The 22,431-nt window shown below is 55.9% G+C and overlaps 1 protein-coding gene across 1 annotated transcript in view; it reads right to left on the reverse strand.

The window, feature by feature from the left end:
* Nucleotides 1–123: 123 nt before the first annotated feature.
* JCAD (junctional cadherin 5 associated) overlaps nt 124–22,431 on the reverse strand; it is a 22,486-nt gene continuing 178 nt past the window's right edge. Inside the window, exons 2-4 of the mRNA XM_007470917.1 lie at nt 22,286–22,431; nt 4,844–8,382; nt 124–158 (exon numbers count right to left, since the gene is read on the reverse strand). The exon at nt 22,286–22,431 is cut by the window's right edge and continues 7 nt beyond it. Of these exons, the coding sequence (XP_007470979.1) occupies nt 124–158; nt 4,844–8,382; nt 22,286–22,431 (3,720 nt within the window). The remainder of the gene's footprint in view (nt 159–4,843; nt 8,383–22,285) is intronic.

Consider the following 22,431-nt stretch of genomic DNA (forward strand, 5'->3'; position numbering starts at 1 on the left):
GGCAGTGGGGACAGGCTGTCACAGCGAGGGTCCCAGCTTCCTCCCAGGTGGCGGGGCTGAGGCCACACCTCGGAGATCACTCTGTTAGCAGATGACACAGCCCCGCACTCCACGGGCACGTCTTCACACCCTCTCCACCCTGCTAGGGTCGTACGAATCTGCAAAAAAGAAAACGAAAGACAAGTGGCGGTATATTCAGCTGGTCTGTTGTCTGTTTAATCCTCAGACCAGAAATAAATATGTTTAGGGAAGCAAGTCCACACGTGTAGAAACTTTCATTTTCAGACATCTCACCCATCTTATTGGTATTTTTCACTACAGAGTAAAAAGCTATCTAAACAGTCTAAAGGCTGTTTTAAAGGGACGTGTGTGACGACTACCTAATCACAGGTGGAAAAATGGGAGTTGCTTAGTATTTTGATGGTCCCTTGCTGTTGTTCACAGTGGAACATAATTAACTTTAAATGCAACTCTTGTAAAGCAGCAGTGACGCTCTTAGCTGACGGTAAAGAGGATATTGTGTGTGCGTGTAAATTACAACTCTAAGGAAACCTTGCTGCAGAATGCGCGTCCTTGAGATCAGTGATGTCCCAGAAGGGCCTGAGGACCCCGAGACCCTGAGAGCTGGGCTGGCAATGACAGGGCTCCTGTCTCTGACCCGACAGCTGGCAGCAGGCCCTGGGAGTCTGGGCTGCCACGCTGATCCGTTCCTACAGGCACACACACTGGGCCCAGGTGGCCTGGGTTTCCGAAACGGGACACCACACAAAAGAACAGTCCTAGACTGTCATTAGGGCTGTGGCTAGGCCCTCGGGGGCCACAGATCTCTGGGGTCCAGGCAAACCCGAGGCTTACGCATGTGGCTCCCATGGTCAGAATTTCCTGCCATGGCAGCTCAAACGGTTCCTAAGTTCTCAAGAGAAAACACGTAGGAAACCTGGAAGGGTGGTACAATTTGGCCGTTACTACAGCTGTTGCAGAGCCATCTCTTCCCAAAGCCTCTGGACCACGTGCATCCTGGAGGCCGCACGGAGGCCCACCCCTCTGGCAGCAAAATGTTTTGCTGCCTCCTCCGGACACCTTCTCGATGCCCCATGATGTGTTTATGACAAGACACCGCAACTGCAATGACTAAGGCAGCGTCTGTCACGCTCGAGCCGCACGTCACAAGCCAGACAGGACAGGCTCTTCTCGTGGCAAGGAGTGTGCTCCTCTGTAAACATCTGCCGCCCCAAGTGCCCCTCTGGCTGGAAGCAAGCAGAGTTCCCGTGAGTCAGCCGCCTTCCGAGGGTCCACACTTCACAACCACCGTGGCAGCATGGGGTAGCAGCTGAGCCTACATCTCTGTGCTCAATCGGCCTCATCTTAGGTGGATTCAGAGGGACGCCCTGTGAGCAAAGACTCCCTTTTCGCCGCTGAGAATGAGGCGGGCGGGCTCACTGCTGACAGCAGGGAGGCCTGGAGAGGCTGTGTGTCTATTAAGCCTCCAGTGACACAGACCCGGGGCCCGGAGCAGCCCACCCGAGGGCAGGTGCACGGAGATGCCTCCACGGAACGTGCCTGCTCTCTGACCTCCACTGCGGAAGCTGAGGGCCCAGAGACAGGGGGCCACGGACAGAATTCTGTAGAACAAGGGGCTCCCTCTTCAGATCATGGGGGGGGGGGGTCGAGGTCCAATAAAAATATAACGTGAGCCACAGCATGTTATTTTAAAGTTTTCAGTAGCCGTGTTAAAGCAAACAAAAGGAAATAGATGAAATTAATTTCAATGATGTATTTTATTTCACCAGATAAATCCAAAAGGTTATCATTCCAATAGGTGATCAATATTAAATTATTGAGAAGTTCTAGATTTTGGGGGTGAATGTCTTTGAACTCTGGCGTGTGTTTTACACTTACGGCACACTTCAATGTGGACAGGCCACATTGCAAGTGCTCAGGAGCCATGTGTGACCAGGGGCTACCACACCGGCCGGCAGAGGTCCAGAGAACAGAGAAGTCATCACCCTCGGTATTTGGAATCCTGGTTCCCATGGGCACCATTTCAGGTCAAGACAAATCACTAAGGCCCGCCCTCGTGGGTATTTCGAGTATGAACACCCTCAAAAGCTATTGCCCTTGAGCACATGCTGACGCCCAGCCTTCTAACGGCATTATCTGGCATCATTAAACTGCCCCAGGTTCCCCACTGCGGGCCCAAGCAGACAGGCTCCCCCGACTCTTCTCTTGAACTTCTATTAGGAGAGCAGCCAGCAGAGGCTGATGGGACCAGCAAGGTTCGGACACTGATGTGCCAGGATTACACTTCTGACCTGGAACATAATCCATTCGGCAGAGATGGAGCCTAGGACCTGAATTAGTTTTGAGCTGCTGACTTCTTAGCTAGAGCCCCAAAAACCACTAAAAAATGTTCACTGAAATGACCATCTTTGCATAGTTTTTGATACAATGGGTGCCCAACGCAGATAATAAGGTTCTAGAAGGGTGTGTGTATGTGTGTGTGCGCGCGCGCGTGTGGTTACAGATGTACACGGTATAATCTTGTTGGAAAATTCCAGAATAAAATCTGAACTTAAGTGGCCTGTGAGTTCAGGGGCAGTGAAGGGGGTCCGGCGCGCTGGGGTGACAGAGGCAGGGGTTGGGCGGGGACGGAGATGATGACTCTTGTGCCTAAAGTGATAAAATACATCAAAAGGAAAGAGGGCAAAAGCTTATGAGCAACAAGCCTTTACTATGTCAATCGAGGGCCTCTCAGAAGGACTGGCTTTGGATCCTGAGGCCAGGTGACCATCACCTGAAAGGCTGACGGGGTCACCCGAGCCACTGCACGTGTGTGAAATCGCCCCTGTGGGTCATGCTACGCGGCCACTTCAGGAAGCTCAAGGTAGCCATGACCACGAGGGGTTCTCTGTCTTCAGATATCTGGTCATCTTACTGTGTATCAGTAACAAATGCACCAGATGGAGAGACAAAAAAGTAATCAAAATCTCGAACTGTTGGAAACTACGGTTAAAAAATATAATAATAAAGTCATGGGGGTGGGGTGGAGTTTGAATGGCTGGCTAAAATGAAAATCAACATTACCTAGGTGATTTCAGACACCCATCTGGCCCCATTCACGTGTCAAAAGGTCAGGCTACGAACTGAGGGAGTACTGAATTGAACTAGAAATTTTTTGTTACAACATATTCCCCGAAATACGTGGCCACGGACAGAGGCATAGCGATCTCTACAAACCAGTGTTTTCCTCATAACGGGATGTGTCTCACTTCAAAATCCTTATAATTCTCAGGAGCACTGACAAAATCATGGTGATTTGATAGATAAAGAAACGCCCTTTAAAAGCCTGGGATGATGTCCTTTTAACCAGCACTTAAAAGCCAAGGGGCCTACTTTTGGTGGGGAGAGAGGGTCTCATGCTACAGCCTGACAAATCCCAATGGCTCACAAAATGGGCCACGGAGTACTTTCCACCGTAATGGCAAAGGCTCCGCATTCCTGGTATTCTCTTCCGCAGCAAAGACCAACTCTGTCGACTCAGATGACCCAAGACGGCCCTGACAAATGAGTTCTTTCGATCGTGGATGCTGCGTGAGGGTGGGAGCAATGTTGGCTCACAAGAATCACTCTGCATTTGTGGGAAAACTGAAAAAGGGCCAAGGAGATTTTTTTGTTTAACCAAAATTTCGGGACTCTTCCAGCTGAAACCAGTGATCCTCTCCGTCTCCTTTTAAACCCTTGGATTTCAAAACAGGAAGCAGAGCAGCGAAGGTTGGGGGCCACCCGGTCGGCACAGCTAGTCAGATGGGAGGGCCTGGCTGACGAGGCTGGGCTGGGGTCAGGGTCCGGGGACAGCGCCGGAACACTGAGTAAGGGGCGCACTTCACCCTTCCAGCAGAAGGGTCCCTTCCAGTCAGTAGTTTATGATGTGGACTTTGAGTTTCCTCTAATCATGTCTAGGGTATATAATCGATAATCCCCGCCGCCTGAAACAGAGATGCCAAAGGCTCTCTCTCGCCTGTTCATGTCAGAGCCGGGAGGGTGAACAGGTGTTTGGGGGCATCGCTGTCACTGTCATGGGAACCTGCCTTGTGGTTCTACATGCTGAAGAAAGCTCAGGAGACATGTGAAGGTGAGAGGATGCAGGGCTCATGGGCCTGCAGGATGCTGCAGCAAGAGCCAGCTCCCCTGGGTCTTAGCCATCAGAGCTCAGGAGCTGGAAGAAAGAGGGCTGGTGGGTGAACTTCCCGGGGTAGGTGGGTACTGAGAAAAGCAAACTGCTAATTCTGTCTAGACCTCTCAAGTCTTAGGAATGGTGTGGTGGTGAAGACAGATACAAATGGGGACAAAGGATTCTGCAAGAATCACGGGGCAGGGAGTCTACTGAATCGACTGGTACGCCTTTTCCCATTAGGTTAATAGAGCAACGAGGGTTACCTGGGTGAATGGCTATTATCTGGGAAGAGAATACAGAGTCCAACAAATGCCATGGTCTCCTACGAGACTGATCAAGGTTCTTGCACTAAAGCTGGAATACTTTACTGATGTACCTCTTCACAGTTAGGGGCCTCCAAGGTTGTTGATGTCTGGAATTTTACCTAGTTGCTTACATAGATAATTTCTATCAAGACTGGATCATTTAAAATACACTATAAGATCTTGCTTTTTAAGGAAAGCTTCTGGATGACTCTTGGTAAAATGAAGACTCTTTTGGCCCATAATTCACAGGGTCAGTTGCACCTTTTCTGAACCTGCAGGTTCCAGCATCCACCAACCTTATGTTCTGATGCTCTCGGGACGTCGACTGAACATGACGCGCCCGCCCGCCTGCCCTGATCCTCACCTGGGCACCAGAAGTCCTGGCCGCTGCTCTCGTCCCTTTGTGCCGCCGGATGCCCGTCTTCCTCCAGTGGGAGGGCACCCTTGGGGTCAGAGAGGTTGTGCCTGGTGCTCAGAGCCCCGGGACCCCTCTCAGCCTTCAGGTCCTCGGCCTCCTCCGCAGAGTCCGCGCCCCGCGAGGTCAGGAGCCTCAACCGAGACACGGAGCTCACCTCCTTCATCCTCATCAGGCGGTCGGGGTCTGCCCTCCGCGGGGGGGACGCCAGTTTCTCCTGTAAACTTTCAATCACTTTGGACGTGCTTCGGAGCCTCTTTTCTGAGGCTGCCAAATTTGGGGTCCTTTCTATAAAATGGAACAAGGTGGACCTGAAGGGTGGCTTTGTCCCCACGTCCTTGGGATGGAAGGGCTGGCACTCCTGGGGGCTGGGCTGAGGCTCGGGGTCCTTGCCGGGGACGGCCCCGTCCACGCCGGCGGGCTCGGAGGCCTGGGGAGCCTGCCGGGCGCTGACCCCTTCTCCCACAAACAGAGGGCTTTCGGTCCAGCCACACCTCCTCCTGCTGTAGAAGGCGTCGGCGGACGCGGCGGGGTCACACCGCTGGGCTGGGCCGGCCGCTGCCTCCCGCCTGCGGGCCTCAAGCCTGCGGGCGCCTCCATCAGGCTCGGGGTCTTGGCTCCGCCCTGTCCTCCGGGCACCTGGCAGCAGGGACTCCACGGCCACCTCAATGCCCAGGATCCTGGCAGCCCTGGCTTGCAGGGACTCGTTTGGGGGGATTTCTAGTGCACTGGCTTCCCCCGGAGACCCCGCTAACTGGCCGGCGCTCTGCTCCTGCCCCGGCGTTAGCCCCACAGACCTCAAGTCTGGCGCCGACAGGCCTCGGGGTTTGCCAGCCACAGAGAGGGGGGCCCCCGTGGTCCCCCGCCCCCCACCGCCCGCCTTGGGTGCGCTGGCTGCGCTCAGCTCCGCAGCACTGAGCCTGCCGTGGGGCTCCCGACTCGGCGGAGGCGCCCTCGGTTCCGCTGCATCGGGCGGGGGCCCTGCTGCGGCATCGCTCGGCCCGGAACACGCGGCTCGTCTCACAGGCCTCGGGCTGACTGCCGGCTCGGGCGTCCCGGCCTCAGCCTCCCGGTCCCGCCCCTCCGCCATCCGGTTCCCGGGGGGCGACGGCCCTGCGGCGCGCCCGCTGCCGTCTGCCTGCCGGGGCCCAGGGGCCCGAGGCCTCGCCTCCTCGGCCCAGCTCTCGGGCTTGCTCTTGACGCTCCCCGGCCTGGGCCCCGGGTCCTCGGGTGCCCGGCCCTCCGGGAGGCCTGGGCACGCGGACGCGGGCTGGCTGCGGCCTCCCCAGGGCGGCTCTGTCTCACCATCCTCGCGGCCGCTGCCGCCGTCCCGGGCCCCTTCCTCCTCCTGAAGCTCCTTGTTGAAACTTTCCAACTGGCTGATCAGGTCCCAGGGGCGGCGGCTGACGGGCTTCAGGAGGAACTGCCCAAACGGCTGTCTGCTGTTGCAGGGGCCTGTGGTCGCCCCCTTGACGACCTCGGCCCTGGGCACCGGGCTGCCTCCGCGGACACGGCCGTCCACGCGTGGCTCACCTGGGCCGGCCCTTGGTGCGGGGGCCTGGCTCCTGGGCGAGGAAGACCCTGAGAAGGCGGCGCTGCCGCACGGGCTGAAGGGCCCTCCTTGGTCTTTCGGGGAAGGAGCCCCGGGCCTCTGGTTCTGGTCACTGGACGCCAACGCCACGCGCATCTGAACCTCGAAGGCGTCCAAACGTCTTGGAGGCAGCGCGGTGTCGGGGGACCCTCCCTGCATCTCCCCAGGGAGGGGCCGCGGGCTTTGGGATTCCTGGGTGAAGCTGGTCTGCGTTTGCTGGTCTCTGTACTGCTGCCCAGGCCACGAGCCAGGACACGCGAGCGCTCGGTGTTTCACAGGGTGCGGGAACCTGGGGTCGCCTGTTGGCTGGTCTTCTCCGGGGCCCCCCGGGTCTGATTTCTGGAGCTCCGTCCTCCCGGTCATGCCGCACATGAGTGCCTGCAGCTCCAGGTCGGTGGAGGACAAACTCAGCAGACTCTGCTCTTGCAGAGCCGCGCTCTTCTCGGGCCCAGGCCTTGCATCCGCGCTGTGTTTCAAGTCATTGTTGTTCGTATCTGTAGCTGGCAGATGTGATTCTGACTTAACTGGGATGGAAACCAAACAAAATATCGTCTCGCTCATTTTTTTCTTTGAACTTTTCTTGGTCTGCAGCCCAGCTTCGAACTTTCTGAGCTGCGTTTGTGTCTCGCAGGTACTCTCGCCCTGGGGGCTCGGGGAGGAGGCGAGGCTTTCCGCGTACCCGTGTGGCCGCTGACTCCGAGCGACGACGCAGGTGTCTCTGTGCTCAGCAAAGCCACCGTCTTCTCCACCCCCGGGGAGCCGGTCCCACAGCCAGCTCTCGCTCCCCGAGGGGCCCCGAATGACAGCCTCCCGCTGCAGGCTTCCAGGCGCCGGCTCCGGGGCAGGGACAGGGCCGTCCAGCTTCACGTCTTCCCAGAACCCGTGGGGTCGGGCGAGTCTAATGTGTCGTATCCGTGGGTCGTCGAAGGGGATGTACAGGATGGAGCCGTCACAAGCCGTGGCGGGGCGGGGCTGCGGGAGGACCCCGACAGGAGAGCACAGGCCGGGCCCCCGCTCCTCCCCGGCTCCCAGGGGGCCCGAAGGGGGCTGGCCGCCGGCGGCAGCCTTCTCCACCGGGTGCCGCTCTGCGCGGCGGCCTCCGCCCTCGGGCCTCCGCCCTCGGGCCTCCCCCGGGCAGGCGGGTGCGGCGGCCTGGAGCGGCGACCGGTAGGAGGGCGGAGGCACGTACACCGGGGGCTCCAGGCCGGGGTCAGGCGCGCACGGCTCCTGCCTGGCGGCGTCGTTCGCCTTGGCCGAGGCGGCAGCAGTCGAGTCCGGCTGCCGGCTGTCCGCGTAGCTGCAATTTTCCGCGCCAGCCCTGCAGTGTTGGTGGGAGCCGTAAGATGGAGGCTTGAGGGGTCTCCCAAACCGAGGCCGGGGTAAGGGGGCCGAGGAGCCGCCCTTCTCGGGGTTCCTGGTGGCTTCTGAATCGCGAGCACCGTCTGAAGGCTGAAATGGCACTTGAGGGACACCCGGAAAGTGCCCATCGCTCAACGGGATGGGACTCTCCATGCAGCTCAGGTTCTCGGGGGAAAGAACTCTCGGCAGCGACTGGGATTTCCCTGTGCTCTGGGAGGTCAAGCCATGGCCTCCGAGCACACACGGGTGCAGGTCTTGGAACAGCTTCTCCCCGACGCCAGCCGGCATCTGGCCCCCTGGCTTCCGTGGCTGGGCCTGGCCTCCGACGTGGACGCTCTGCCATCTGGCGGGACCCGCCAGTCCCAGCCCTTCCTCGCAAAGTGCCTTCCTCATCACGTCCTCGCTCCTTCCGCCAGCCTCCCGGGGCCCCTGGATGGCTTGCGCGGGTGGGCTGGGGGCCCGGGCCGGCTCCTCGCGGGCTTCCTGCTCCCTCCTCCGGTAGGTATGGCTGCGGCCGGCCGGGGGCTGCTGGCGGAGCCTGCGAGACAGAGAGGCACGCGGTTACGCCAGGGAGGACGCGCACGGGGAGCCTGCCTGGACCGTGACTGCTGACAACCACACCCTGGGCCTTCCCTGGCGGCGCAGGAGTGAGCAGCCCGCCTGCCAGTGCGGGGGACGCGGGTGTGAGTCCTGGTCCGGGAAGATCCCACATGCCGCGGAGCAACTAAGACTGTGCACCACAACTACTGAGCCTGCGCTCTAGAGCCCACAAGCCACAACTACTGAGCCCATGCACCACAACTACTGAGCGTGTGCTCTAGAGCCCAAGAGCCACAACTGCTGAGCCCACGTGCCACAATTACTGAGCCCATGTACCACAACTACTGAGCCTGTGTCCTAGAGCCCACACGCTACAACTACGGAGCCCACATTCTACAACTACTGAGCCCGTGCAACACAACTACTGAGCCTGTGTCCTAGAGCCCACACGCCACAACTACTGAGCCCGTGTGCTACAACTACTGAGCCTGTGCTCTAGAGCTCATGTGCCACAACTACTGAGCCCGCGTGCTACAACTACTGAGCCCATGCACCACAACTACTGAGCCTGTGTGCTACAACTACTGAGCCAGTGCACCACAACTACTGAGCGTGTGCTCTAGAGCCCATGAGCCACAACTACTGAGCCTGTGCGCCACAACTACTGAGCCCGTGTGCCACAACTACTGAGCCTGTGTACCACAACTACTGAGCCTGGGCTCTAGAGCCCACGCACCACAACTACTGAGCCTGTGTCCTAGAGCCCACATGCCACAACTACTGAGCCCGCGTACTACAACTACTGAGCCGGTGCACCACAACTACTGAGCCCGTGCACCACAACTACTGAGCCTGTGCCCTAGAGCCCACACGCCACAACTACTGAGCCTGCATGCTACAACTACTGAGCCGGTGCACCACAACTACTGAGCCTGAGCTCTAGAGCCCGTGAGCCACAACTACTGAGCCCGTGTGCCACAACTACTGAAGCCTGCGCGCCTAGAGCCCGTGCTCTGCAACAAGAGAAGCCACCACAGTGAGAAGCCCATGGACCGCAACGAAGAGTAGCCCCCGCTCATCACAACTAGAGAAAGCCTGCATGCAGCAGCGAAGACCCAATACAGCCATAAATAAATAAATAAAATTAAAAAAAAAAAAAAAAAAGCAATGGACTATAAAACAAAAACACACTCCCAACCCCAGCACTCGGAAGAAGCCACGGCCCACGAATAAGGGCTGGAAGGCAGCCAGCTGTTCTGCCATTGCGCGCTTAGCGACAGGCTGCACTCAAGAACTTCAGGACTTCACATGCACGTGAGCGAGGGCAAGCTCAGGGCTCTGAAATGCCCGAGGGGACCGGGCTTCCAGAGTGTGGCCCTGGGCCCTGGGCCCTGGACTCCAACCCCAGCTCAGGCGGGACGGCTGCTTGCTCTCTGGGGGCAGGTCTGGGAACCCGCGTCGAGTGTGGGCAGGAATCACGAGGGGGCCGCTCAGGTGAGGACCCTGGGTCCCAGTCCAGAGGCTGACTCAGCAGGCCTGGGTGGGGCTCCGTAAAAGGCACTCCCGCCAGGTCCCTGGGTGCTGCCTGTGCTGTGGGTCCCAGCACCCCCGCCCAGCACCATCACTGCCGGCGGGCGTCAACAATGAGTGCACAGCAGTCGGGGGACCCCGCCTCCCCACGCCCGTAGGCAGCACCCCAGCTCCACCCCGTGAGAGTCTCCGAGGCAGGCGGGCAGCCAGGCACCGCGTCTCTCCGCGGGCCCCAGCTCTTCCCAGCGTCTGGATGAGACGGAGGCTCTAGCAGAGTTCCCACACCTCCCTGAAAGTAAGAGCCACCCACTGGGCTCATTAAATATACACATTATCAATGTCCCTGCCCCTAAAAGTTCAGATTGAGTAGCTCTGGGTTAGGGTCCGGTGTCTATTGTTACCAAGCTCTCTGGGCATCTTGTCTTCAGGGGACGTGGGAAACACGCTCGGGCCACCTTCTGAGACTGAGGGGCTCTGCTCCGGAGAAGAGCCCTCTGCCAGGCAAGGGATGCTGGCACCTGCGGCCGGCCAGCTCCAGGCTGTGGCCCACCGCCCGGCTGTGCATCAGGGTTTCCCTGTGAGCCTTTAAACCATACCACCGCCCAGGGCCCACCCCCAGACAGGGGATCTCATCAGTGCCGCCAGGAGCCCGGGCCCAGATATTTCAAAACCTCCTCAAATGACTCTGGCAGCCCGAGTTTAGAGCTGCTCTACTGCAGCTGAAGGAAGGATCTGAACAACACTGCTGAACTGTGCAGAAATACTAAGCTACTGCCTACAAACCGGCAGAGACCAGGACTATAAGACAGAAAACCCATGAGGCGGAAGAAGCCTGGGGCGTTCCGCTACCTCGATTAACCACGGGCTAAGCAGGAAAGGTTCCAACTCTAAAAGTCCTGATTGCTTTTTAAATTATAAAAGTAATACGCACTCATCGTTGAGAATGTGGAAAAATATAGGAAAGTACAAACCCCCAAAATCGCTCGTAGTCTTTATACCCAGAGACAGTCATTTTGATGTATATCTTCTAGTCTCTGTGTGTGTGAGGATGTGGATTTTCAAACAGGCTTAGTGTTGATCTGCTTTCTGGTTTTACGTCAACATTCCCCAACATCTGCAGTGCAAACGACAGCCAACACTTACATAGTGATGACAGTGTGCTAGGTCCTTACTGAGTGCTTTCCTAACTCATTTAAGCTTCACCAGCACCCCTCCGAGGTAGGAACTGCTGTTGGTCCCATTTTACAGAGGAGGAAACTGAGGCACAGAGAGGTTGAACAACTCTCCCAAGTCACACAGCTTGTAAGCGGTGGGAAAAGAATTCAAACCCAACAAATGAGACCATAAAGCCCAATTAGCCACCATGTTTTACTTCTTCCAACGTAATGACAAATTCCTCACGAGCACAGTTTCAATGGGAGAATAGCAGCCTATCATGTGTACGTGCTTTATTTAACCATCATACTGCTATCAGACATCCATGTAGCTTACGTTCCAAAACACTTTTGAGAAACGCTATTCACCAACACTAAGCACGTCTCAGGTTATTTAGAATCAATCCGTAGAAAAGGAATCGGCAGATCACTATCCCTGTCCGGCCCGTTTAGGCTCGTCCCACCCGCAGCATGGAGCAGAGCTGGCCCTGCCAAACTGTTCCCGTGTCCGGCTATCACAGCCGATGTGCTTCCTTACTCGATAAGCGAAAGTAATCTCTCATTGGTTCTTTTTTTTTTAAATGTGCTTAGGTGTCATTAAACCACATTTCGTGGTTTGGAACGATTTCTATACCATAGTCAGCTGACAGGACGGCAGAGCAAGGATGGTACGGAAAGCGGGGAGGGGCTCCGGGCCACTCGTTCTGTGCAGCCACAGCAGGCGAAGGCCTGGGGACCGGCCACTGCAGGGGACGGGCTGCCGGAGCACCCTTCCCAACACACAGGCAGAGAGAAGGGCGGATCAACAGGAGGCTAGATGGTGAGTAAATGGTAAAAACCTACTGTTGTTATTACTGTTATTAATCATTATTCTGGAATTACTTTACTTCTTTGCCTTAAGAAGTGAGGGTCGCTCTTCAGGTCCTGCATCCCCACCTCAATGACTTAAGCAGCCACTTCAGCAAAGCGAGTCATGGGCCAAAGAAGGAGAAAACGTCTGAAATGAATGTGAGGCAAAGCATTTGCTGCACAGCCGCCTAACTCCTGCGTGTACTTTGCCCGCGCGCCGCAAGCTGCCCTAACCCTGCGCAGAGCCGTCGGTCGGTTTCTTTGCTGATTCTGTTGCCATCAGGTGGTCATTCGAGCATTTAGGTTTTGAAGGCTGGCACAGCCCTCCTCGGGTCAGGTTCTACAAGGACCGGTCCCTGTGGAAGCCACCATGCTGGCCTCCCGGACGTGCCCCCCGCCACCAGCCGAGCTCCGGAAGCCGAGGTCCCTTCCCTTAGGGACGCCCTACGGCTGCCCCTCTGCAGCCTGATGCAGACGATGAACCGTGCGAAGGTCCTCGGCACCTAATGGCTTCAGGGTCTTAGACTCTATGCCAAGTCCAAGGGCAAGATTCAAAAGGTGCAGCTTAATGTCACAATTGTCACAGACCCAATTAAGAGAGACTAAAATCAATCACTAGGAAGTAGGTGGTCAATGCCCGGCGTCGGAATCTCCTTTCTCACCTCTGTTCTGCAGCTGACGGTGAGCGGGCTTCCTTACAGACCTGTAAACATCTGGGGCGCCTGGTTTTACAGAAGAAACCACACTGTGTGGCTTTTGCTCACTTTCTCAATAGATATTCTGGTTTCTTGGCAAACGTCTGGAGGGACTGAAATCCTGAGGTGCGATTTGTTCATGTTCGGGCCACGAGCACAATCACAGACAAAGAATGACATAAACAGGACAACAGGATATAAACAGGCTGTAGCTACCTACGCCAGTAAGGGGGCCAGTTTTCTTCCCCGCCCAAAAATGTTCCGTTATCACCTTAACTTTGTCAAAGCTGCCATTTGTAACTAATCAAAACGGCTGGGCATTCTAGGCAAAACTTTTTTCTATTTGCACAATACACCAAAACCCCAGTTTCAAGAAAACACAGATCCACCCGGAGAACTTTAAATAATCTATTTTAAAGAGTACACATGACAGAGAAAACTTTTATATAAAGCAATTATTTCACAAACATCTAGTTTGTACCTAGTCTGAGCCTGGCTCTCACAGGCACACGTGGACCCACGTGGTGACAGTTCTGGTGAATTTCTCCTTCAGACAAGTTATCAAGTTGGATATTTACTGGCTTCAGTGTATGACGTCCATTAACAGCTAAAATGTGTGCCACATCACATGGCTTCAAAGCCAAGAATGTGTTTTCCGGTACCTTTGAGGAAATAAGCTGAGATCAAATTTTTCTTTTTAAAAAATGAGACTAATAATTTACATTTACAAAACGTTAACAATGGGACGTTTCACAAAAAACATGCTGAACGCGTTAATGCAGGGTGGGAGAAAGATAAGGAAAGCCAAGTGGCGTGTGAGAGCCCAAATAAATGGTGTCGACAAGGTCAGTGAGACAAAGCAGGGTCTTTGTACAGAATCCCTGGGAGAACAGGTCAGAGAGGAGACAGAAGCCACACCTGCGAGCAGCTCCCTGAGTATCAGAAAAGAGACACGATGACGACAGAACCACTGACACGCGGTGTTTGGAAAATCTCTGAAACATGAACATGTGAAAAACAACATGTCTATAGGAAAAGAGGCAGATCTGTTTGCTGAAGGTACAAAGGCTGATGATGAAAAAAGTGAGGAGACCTTTCTGTCTGTTCACATGACATTTTCAACCGCAACAGGAAATCCCACCATCCTTTTAAAAAGGAAAGCCTACTTAGAAGGGCAGCATGGGCCATGGTTTTTAACCGTGGTTGCACCCACTGCAGGATTATCCCCTCCACGGTCCTCAGAGCTGCACCAACCTGTGATCGCCTGGGCTCAATCCAGCCTAGCTCTGTGCCCGATACCCCGGGGGCGGGGGGAGATGCCCTCCTCCCTTCCCCACAAAATCCTGAATCTGGTCCCCCAAGGGCAGCCCCCAAAGTCTCGTCTTCTCTGTGGAGGTCGGGAGGCCCCACGGAAGTGGTCCCCAGTCCAGTGACTTCTTCCCGTTGGCAGGGCCACCACCCTAGCAGATGCTGGTGCCGCCCCATGACCTTGAAACCCTGGGGTCACTTCCTTCAGAAGTCACGCCCTCTTCCAGATGGGAGGGTCAGTCTTACCCAGGAGCACAGTCCGAGCATAAGGGTAGTACACATCCCTTAAAGGACCTCCCACCCCGTGAAGGAGAAGTGCTTTCCTTCTAGGTTGGCAGCGGCACTGGGGCATCTCTTCAGAGTGACTCAGCGCCATCAGCCCAGTGTTGGGTGTCTGGCACATTTCTGGGACGCGGTCAGCTATCTAATGCTACAGAATTTCCTCCCCAATCCTCTCTGGGCCTGGAAGCCTGCAATTTCACTTTCCAGCGTGCCGTGGTATATTCAGTATACCACACTGTGTGACTAACCCTGTGACTCAGGGTAACAGATAAGCTAATTTTGGAAAGGGGAGCTATAAGGTCAAGAAGAGATCACGACTAAGGTTTAGAGGTTAGCACAAATTAAGATCAGTCAGAAGAGACAAAGCTGCTCTGGGAACATAATGGACAGATCACTATTCAGCCAAAAGCTCAAGCTGAACAAGAGCTGCAAGTTGCACTGGCATAGAGGTAACTAAGAAACACACAACTGTCAGGTCAGACGGCTAATGTACTGTTACGCCTGCTTTTCACAATGTCGCGATGAGTGAGTGCAAATGATAAATACTATAGAATCAGCTGAAATAAAGGACCAGAGAGACTATTTCAGGAGGTTACTGTTTGGCTTGTTTTTTTTTTTAAATACACACACTACACACTTAACAACGGGTCTGGAAAAGGAAGCATGATAAATGACAGGACTGATGAATGATGCTAACTTTAGCATATGCGGGAGGGGCGGGGCAGGAAGACAGTCCAAAGCACTCAAGGTATGCACACGGACAGGTAACTAAGCAGACCCACCCGGGAAACACATCTGCTGACGCAGGGGATGGAAGGCCCTCTGAGTCTGGTCCTCCACCCAGGGGTTTGAACGCCTGAGCCCGGGTCCAGGGTCCACAGAGATGAGCTCAGGATGGGCAGCGTCCCTGGGCAGGGGAACCTGTGCTGTGGGGCTGGCTATCAGACTCCGTTACAAGCAGTGGACACAACTTGCTCTCGTGGCGGCCGGCAGTTTTCTGCATCATCTTCAGGGTAGGACTTCAAGAGATTTTTGATTCTGCGAGGTCTGGTGAAGACCTTTTATCCAAGTGACCTAAGTCAGAGGCCCCGCCCAAGAGGCCCTGCTCCGGGGAGGGGTGTTTAGGGTCGTTGCTTGCTTTTTACAAACCAGCGCCTGGAGCTGCAGTTCTCGGGGATACACGTGGGGCAGACGCCGTTCCCTCCCTCCCAGATGTGGGACCCTCCCCACAATGGCTGGGCAGCTGCCCTGCACTTACTCTGGGTGACCTGGCCCCTTCTGATGGATTTCCCAGCTTCAGGAAGAAAGGGCTAAAGTGGGGAGAAGTGAGATGAGAAGACAGGGCCTGTGGTCAGGTTGCCAGGGAACCTGCGGCGGACCCCCCAAGGAGGGTGGCTCCCCGGCGATGGAGCTGCCGAGGCGCGTGGCAGCTGCCTGGGACTGAGGGGCCCCTCGGTGGCGCCACCAGGGAGCAGGGTGGGGATGCTGCCCGGAGTGTGTGGGCGTCTCCTGGGGCACTGGATGGCGGGTCCAGACGCCTGCAGCGGGGCTCCGTGACCACGTACCCTCGGCAACACGCCTCACCTCCCCTGGCCTCTGACTCCTCCCCTGTCCAGTGGAAGGTCCGAACGCCTTCCTTTTCAAGTTTGTTGGGAGGATTAATGAGATAATACATTTCAACTGTTTGGCAGAGTGTCTTAACAAAAGAACCCCCTGTTTTTAGCTACTGGTACCATCCTGAACCCCATTAAAAGAAATTCTCAGCAGAGTGGATCCATTTCGAAAGTCTTCGCTTCACATGGTACACGGAGGGGGTGAGGGGCACGCAGGAAAGAGACAAGTGAGTGTCTGTCTTCGAGTGGGCTTATTTTAGACCCGTACTATCCTCTCCTAAGCTGTACTCAATGGGCCTGCGCAACAGCAGGGAGTCAGGATGCACTGACTGCCATAACAAGACCCTGACCCTCCGGCCGGGCTCTAAGGGAGGGTCTGTAACAATGATGTCCAGCCAACCAATATCTAGTCTATTCAAACAAAGCAGGAAGAGCAAGCTGGGGCCCATTTTCTCTCTCATGAATCCACCAGGTAAGGCAGATTATTCCAGAATTTTCCCATGTTCTCGTAATAAGGACATATCCTTATGGATATATATGGGTGTTTCCTCACCTACTAACTAACCCAGTCCTCTGGCTAAAGAAGGAACTCATCACCAACAAGTCTCCTCTTGGTGATAATGTGGCCGCCAAGACAAATGGAGCTCTTGGCTGTGCTGCTGATGTCTTCCCGCTAATTCTAGAGGCACCTCCTCCCCACTGTTCTCCCTGAAGTCTCGTGTTCAAAGGGTCCAACCTGATTCTTCTTGGGAAAACATGGTGACGGTAGAGCAACACGGGAGCACGTGCAGGGCGAGGACCAGTGTCCGGGTTTCTGGAAGCTCACGCTGCTGATGAACAAGAACAAAGTGCCTCAGAAGAAGGGTTTACAAGAAGACAACGGGGAAATGGGAGGTCTGAAGCTTCACGTGCGTTGATGAGCGCTCCAGCCCACACAGTCCATACTCTGCTCTGTGAAGTGGTCAAACGAACAAGGCCTAACACTTAGAGGAGATGCAGCAGCAGCTACAAGACAAATGATGTTTGTGGAAGTGTAATTCTGTACAGAGAAAGAGATACATGGAAACAGATGTTAAACTCGAGGCATTCCTTTTTTGGAGAACCATTATAAGCAGAAGATGATGGGAGAGAAGCTTAAAAAGCCTCTGCAAAGGAACTGTTTGCCATACCCAGTAGCACCACCTAGAACGATGTCCACTGATCGGATGTAAGGCTCCCCAGACGAGGCCCCTCACCCCACATCAGAGATCCTCTCAGACTGCTGAGTCTCTAATTAGCTATGACTGCGCTGACGACAGGACATAATTACAAGCTATTCTCAGGATTTCTGGGGCTGAGCAGAAAAGAGCTTATTGTGGTACAACTTTCAGATTCAGACCTCTGCTATGTTACGTTATTTTACAGCTTCCTCTGATTATAACATTTCAAAGGAAACACAGTAAGGAAACAGGGAATGCCTGATAACAGTGTTTCACAAGTTTAATAGTAGCTGAGTATTATTCAGTGATGGCTACTTGCATTTAAGCATGCAGTTTCCTCCACATATAGATAACAGCTAGCTTTTCTCCTTTGCGCGTTTCCTTTGTTTCCCCTTAATCTTTGTGTGTGTGTGTGTGTGTGTGTGTGTGTGTGTGTGTGGTGTGTGTGGTGTGTGTGTGCTTTGGCAAAAAGCACACCCTGCAACAAGGCAGTTTGTGCAGAAATAGTTAAACTTGGTACAAACTGATGAACTGAAAGTCTACTCAGTATAAGCTTTGAGCACAGGTGTAAATACCAGCTTTCCAAAGCATCCTTTTCATGTTGCCATGGGGAGGACAGAGAGGCCACAGAGAAGATGCAGACAGTTAGTATCTGCTGTTGGTTATACGGCCAAGATTAGGACACGACAAAAACCTAGCATTAAATCATCTGACATCTAGAATGCTATCTGCAGTTTTACAGACATCCTGGGTTTCCCTGCTATGTACATCCTCGGTTTCCCTGCTATGTACATCCTGGGTTTCCCTGCTATGGAAATACTGTAGTGACATTTGACATGACCTGTGAGTTTTCTTCTGTACCACGTGGGTGACTCACACAGCCAGTTTCATCACCCCAGTCCGATCTCTGAGACCATCTAGGAGTGGTTTAGCACCCAGGTGAACTCTCTGCGGAGTGAATGACTCAAGGGGGACATGCCAGGGCTTTAGGGTTCCTAAATCAACGGTCTGGGAAGAGAAAAGAAAATATGTGTGGGGTGCACGGTCAGCCCCGTGCCCACCCTGGCCTGGAAAGCGCCCTCATCCGAAGCCTTCCACCCAGAGCGGGTGAAGCTCAGACACACACCACCGTCCAGCCGCCCTGCCCTGGCCAGCCCCTCGCCGTGCAGACCGCCGATCAGAACAGGGCCGGCACGCTCACCAAGCCCAAAACATCTCTGGCTGCCCCAAACTACACATACTTTCTCTCGGAAATTTAAACTAAGACCCAAGGGCGGAAGTCGGCGGGGGCTCTGGAGCCAAACCTCTGCCTCCACCACGTGGGACTGAAGTCCCGGGGAGCCCAAGTTAGCGGGGAGTGGGAACTGCTGGCGACGTCAGTGGAGGAGCTGCAGTGCAGGGAGACGCAGTGACAGGCGACACCTCGGGCGGAGAGGGTCCCGCAGGGACGAGCCACAGCCTGGAGAGACCCGGGCTAATGGCCCGTCCTGGGCCCAGCTTGCTCATCCCGCATCGGGTGAGGCCGCCAGTCTTCGTGTCCTGCGGGCCAAGACCCCATGGTATCCTCACACCTCTCCCTTCACGCAGGTGCCTCTGGTTCCCTGCACCCGGAGAATCCACAAGGACGGAAGCTTTCCCGCCAGGGACCAGGCGGCCCCCTGGGAGCTCTGCTGAGCCTGTGACTGTCACCTCCCCCCCTGCCCCTCCCCGCTTGTCCCCCAACGTTGGCATAAACGAAGCCACCAAGACCACGACCTCAGAGCTGGGGTCGACATCGCAGGTGACGGGGGCCGCACAGCCAGGGTTTGCGCTTTACACGCTTGTCGAGTCTCCAGCCCTGAGAAGGTCGGTCTCAGCAACACGTGGGATGCAGCTTTGGAAAGCAGTGACTCTAATTGTCATTCTGGATAAACTGTGCCAAAGGAGAACAGTCTCCCCACTTGAGCCAAAGGGCTTCTCAGCAGGTTCAGCCGGTCCTGCACCCCTCCTGCCACCCCGGGAGCTCAGTATCGCTCGATCTGACAACAGCGACAGCTCAGAGCACAGCCTCTCCGCCCACTTAGGAAGCATGGATCCTGCATTTGGGAACCTAGTCAGGGCTCCAAATCTGTTCTGTGTTCCTCCTTGCCTTTTGTTTTTAACATTTGGCTGCATATAAGCAGCTCATACACGGGAAACTCTAAGGTGATGAGTTGTCAATCCTATCATGCTTCCTTCTCACCCGCGAATGGTGGTTCCAGCCACGCCCAGATGACGGGCGACACTGTTCCCCACCTACGTGGCCCCGGCCTGTGTGCGCAGGGCGGCATCATTACCCGGCTCTGACCAGGGAGCACAGATGCCGTCCCTACGCAGCTCCCCAGACAGGAAGGGGCGCAGCGGCGCGTGGGAGCTGCTACCCCCGCCCACGGGCAGGGAGGGCAGGGGAGGACGTGAGGATGGCCCAGCACAGGCGATGGGCCCCGCCAGGCACAATGTGGCCAGGCCCCGTGCTGCTGTGGCCCGAGCCGGGCTTCAGTCCACGCCAGCACCAAGTGCGTGGCCCTTGCAGAGCCACTGACGTTCTCTGAGCTTCAAGCTCTTGGCTATAAAATAACGACATTGCTAACATGCCTACCGCCCCACCATTCCACCAGAATGAAACAAACCAGTCTCCTTTAGGCCCCTGTGGCCTTCCAAACTGCTCTGAGCCCCCCGTCCCCAGGAGGTCCAGGGGTGCTGAGGGCCTGCCTGTGGTGTGGGCACTCTCTAGGGCAGACCTCATCCCACCGAGGAACTGCAGGATGAGGGGCCCCCGTGATGCTCCCCAGTCACCCCGATGGCTTGGAGTTGGACAGCGCATCCTGGGCCCCAGCGGCCCCCCAGACCCGGAGACCAGCCCGGCAGGGTCACAGTGGGGACCAGGCCGGGTGCAGGACCACGGCTGCCTCGCCCCGTGACTAAAGGCTGGGATCTGGCTGCGCACCACTGATGCATCCAGACTCAGAATTCCCAGGAGCCAAAGAACTTGGCAGTTTCCTCCTTCTTTACATTTTTAACCTGTAACTATTAGCACCTATTTATTTCCTCTCAAGGCACGCTTCTCCCGAAAGGGAAACGTAATCCCCTCCAGCCTACCTTTCCGCCTGCCTCCTCTTTCCAGTTCTCTACTGGCCACTAAAGAAAGAAAACGTCTTTTCACTTCAAGCCAGGAAGCTGGGCAGCGGGTCTCTGAGGCGCGGGGCGCTGGCATGGATCTTTGCAAACATGAGTGCGTTTTCTCTTTCTACCCTACAAGGCAACCTTCAATCCAAAAGCACCTCGACACCTCCCAAGTTAACCGGGCAGCCTCAGAACTGGGGGGGAATGGCCAGATCTCTCAGAACTCTGTCGACAGGCAAAGACGTCCCAGCGCTGCTCTCAACCCAGCTGAGCCCTTGACTTGTGACAGAAAGAAAGGCACCTACAGGTCTGAGGGAGGCTGGGATGGAGGGCCTTGAGGTTCCCAGGCCCCCGTGATCACACAGGGCTAGGGAATCCTGAGCAAGCTGTGAACGGGGCTGGGAGCCTCACTGCCCACGTGGAATCCTCAAGGGGATTCTACTGCTTTCCAAGCAGGACCCAACTCTGATCTCTGATTCAGCCCTTTGGACTGGGATGGACCCCACTCATGGCACGTGTGCAGGGATTCCAAGGCCATCGTCTTCACCTCGTTAGAAACGAAACCTTCTGCTTCTCAACAACTGTTTCGAGGCTGGATGGATGAACTGAATCCCTGGGCTTATACTGGACACACTGTGTGCCCAGCACGTAGCAAGCTCTGCAGGAAATGCAGAAGGGGGAGCAGGGCACAGCCTCGGTGCCCTGAAATCCAGGGCGGAAGGGGCAGGTGTACTCAGCACAGAACCGGAAGCACAGGTGGCGGGGTAAATCCCAGCACGCGCTTGTGCAGCAGCAGCTAAGGCTGTCCTGGCTCTCGGACAACATACCCACAATCACCCTCCTCCAAAACCCACGGTGGGCATGCTTCTCAGGGAACATGGCCGCAAAGGCAGTAGTGGACATAAGGGCAGGTTTTGAAGGGCAAGGTTAAATAAAAGCAGCTTCAAGCCCTTCTCCATCCTGGGTTCCCTCCTGAACCCGCCCCATCAGTGACAACACTCGCCCTCCACAGAGAGGCAGCTCTGACTTGGCAACACAATCCTGCTTCTACTCCACTGGGCGTGAAGAGGGGCCTCCCCTGTGCTTGTACTCAGTGACCAAGGTGTTGAACGCTCCGACCTGTAAGAGCAAAATCCCTCCCCTGAAGGCTGTCGACCAACAAGGAAGATCCTCCCGGTGAAAGGCGACCTGTAACCGGGGACGCTAGCTAGTTCATTCCCTTTGGACTTGACTCACTGCCCTTTTTGTTTGCATGTCTGTTTGCTTCCCTTAAACAGAGGCCTCTGCTCCCACCAGTTTGGGTGGCCCGTTTTGCGCGGCTGTACCCAGCCTCGTGCTCTTTGTGGGCACGGCCCCTCCCGTGGCCTGAGCCTGGTCCCCGGGCAGAATTAAAGGCAAACACAGCTTTAGGAAGTGATGGCAAAGGGTTCCCCTAGGTTGAAACTGCCGGGTGAGGGCTGCGGAGTCCTCTCCGGCGCAGGCTCTGGGGCAAAGCCGCCGAAATTCCCTCTAATTTACCTCCCCCCTCCTCCACCAACCCTCCCCAGTCCACCTTCTTTTTGGTTATTAAGAAAACACCCACAGACGCAGCTGTATTCAGACGCGATCTCCACACTAGGGCCCGTGTGTGCGCGTGTGCGTGTGCGCGTGTGCACGTGTGTGTGCGTTTGTGAAAAGATGGGTGGAGGCCAGTGGAATTACACGGATACGGGAGAAGCAAGGTTTGCCTCGGCACGGGTGGAGGAGGCGTACCCGTCTCCCAACTCTGTGATGTACAAGGTACTGAAACATGATGAGAAAGCAGAACGTGTTAGGAATGTGTGCCTGACATAAACTGGCTTCTCCAGCGTTTTTAAGTGATTCCTGGCTGAAGAGATACGAGGAGCTTACACAGGAACAAAGAGGCGGCTGAGGATTAAGACGCCGCGCAGGCGGGCGCAACTCGGTTACTGGCCACTCTGCGCTAAACGCCCGCTGCGCCAGCCCTGCGTCCCCGCGCACGCCGCCTTGCGCCGCTCTGCTCCCCCCTCCCAGGCCCCCCAGCCCCACCGGAGGCGGCCAGGGACGGACTCACACACCCACTGCTAGGCCCCCGGGGCACGGGGGACGGTGGCTTCGGCTGGAGCTTACCCAGCCTCGGAAATCCGCGCAGCGGCAGCAGCGCTCGGGGGCTCCCCGAGGCCCCGAGGCCCGAGGCCGCAGCTGTCGGGCTTGCTCAGGCGGCCGGTCCCCAGCGAGGCCTGGCCGCGTGGGGAGGCGGCAGGGCCATCGTCACA

The sequence above is a fragment of the Lipotes vexillifer genome, unplaced genomic scaffold, assembly GCF_000442215.2.
Source record: "Lipotes vexillifer unplaced genomic scaffold, Lipotes_vexillifer_v1.1 scaffold439, whole genome shotgun sequence".
Classification (NCBI taxonomy): domain Eukaryota; kingdom Metazoa; phylum Chordata; class Mammalia; order Artiodactyla; family Lipotidae; genus Lipotes; species Lipotes vexillifer.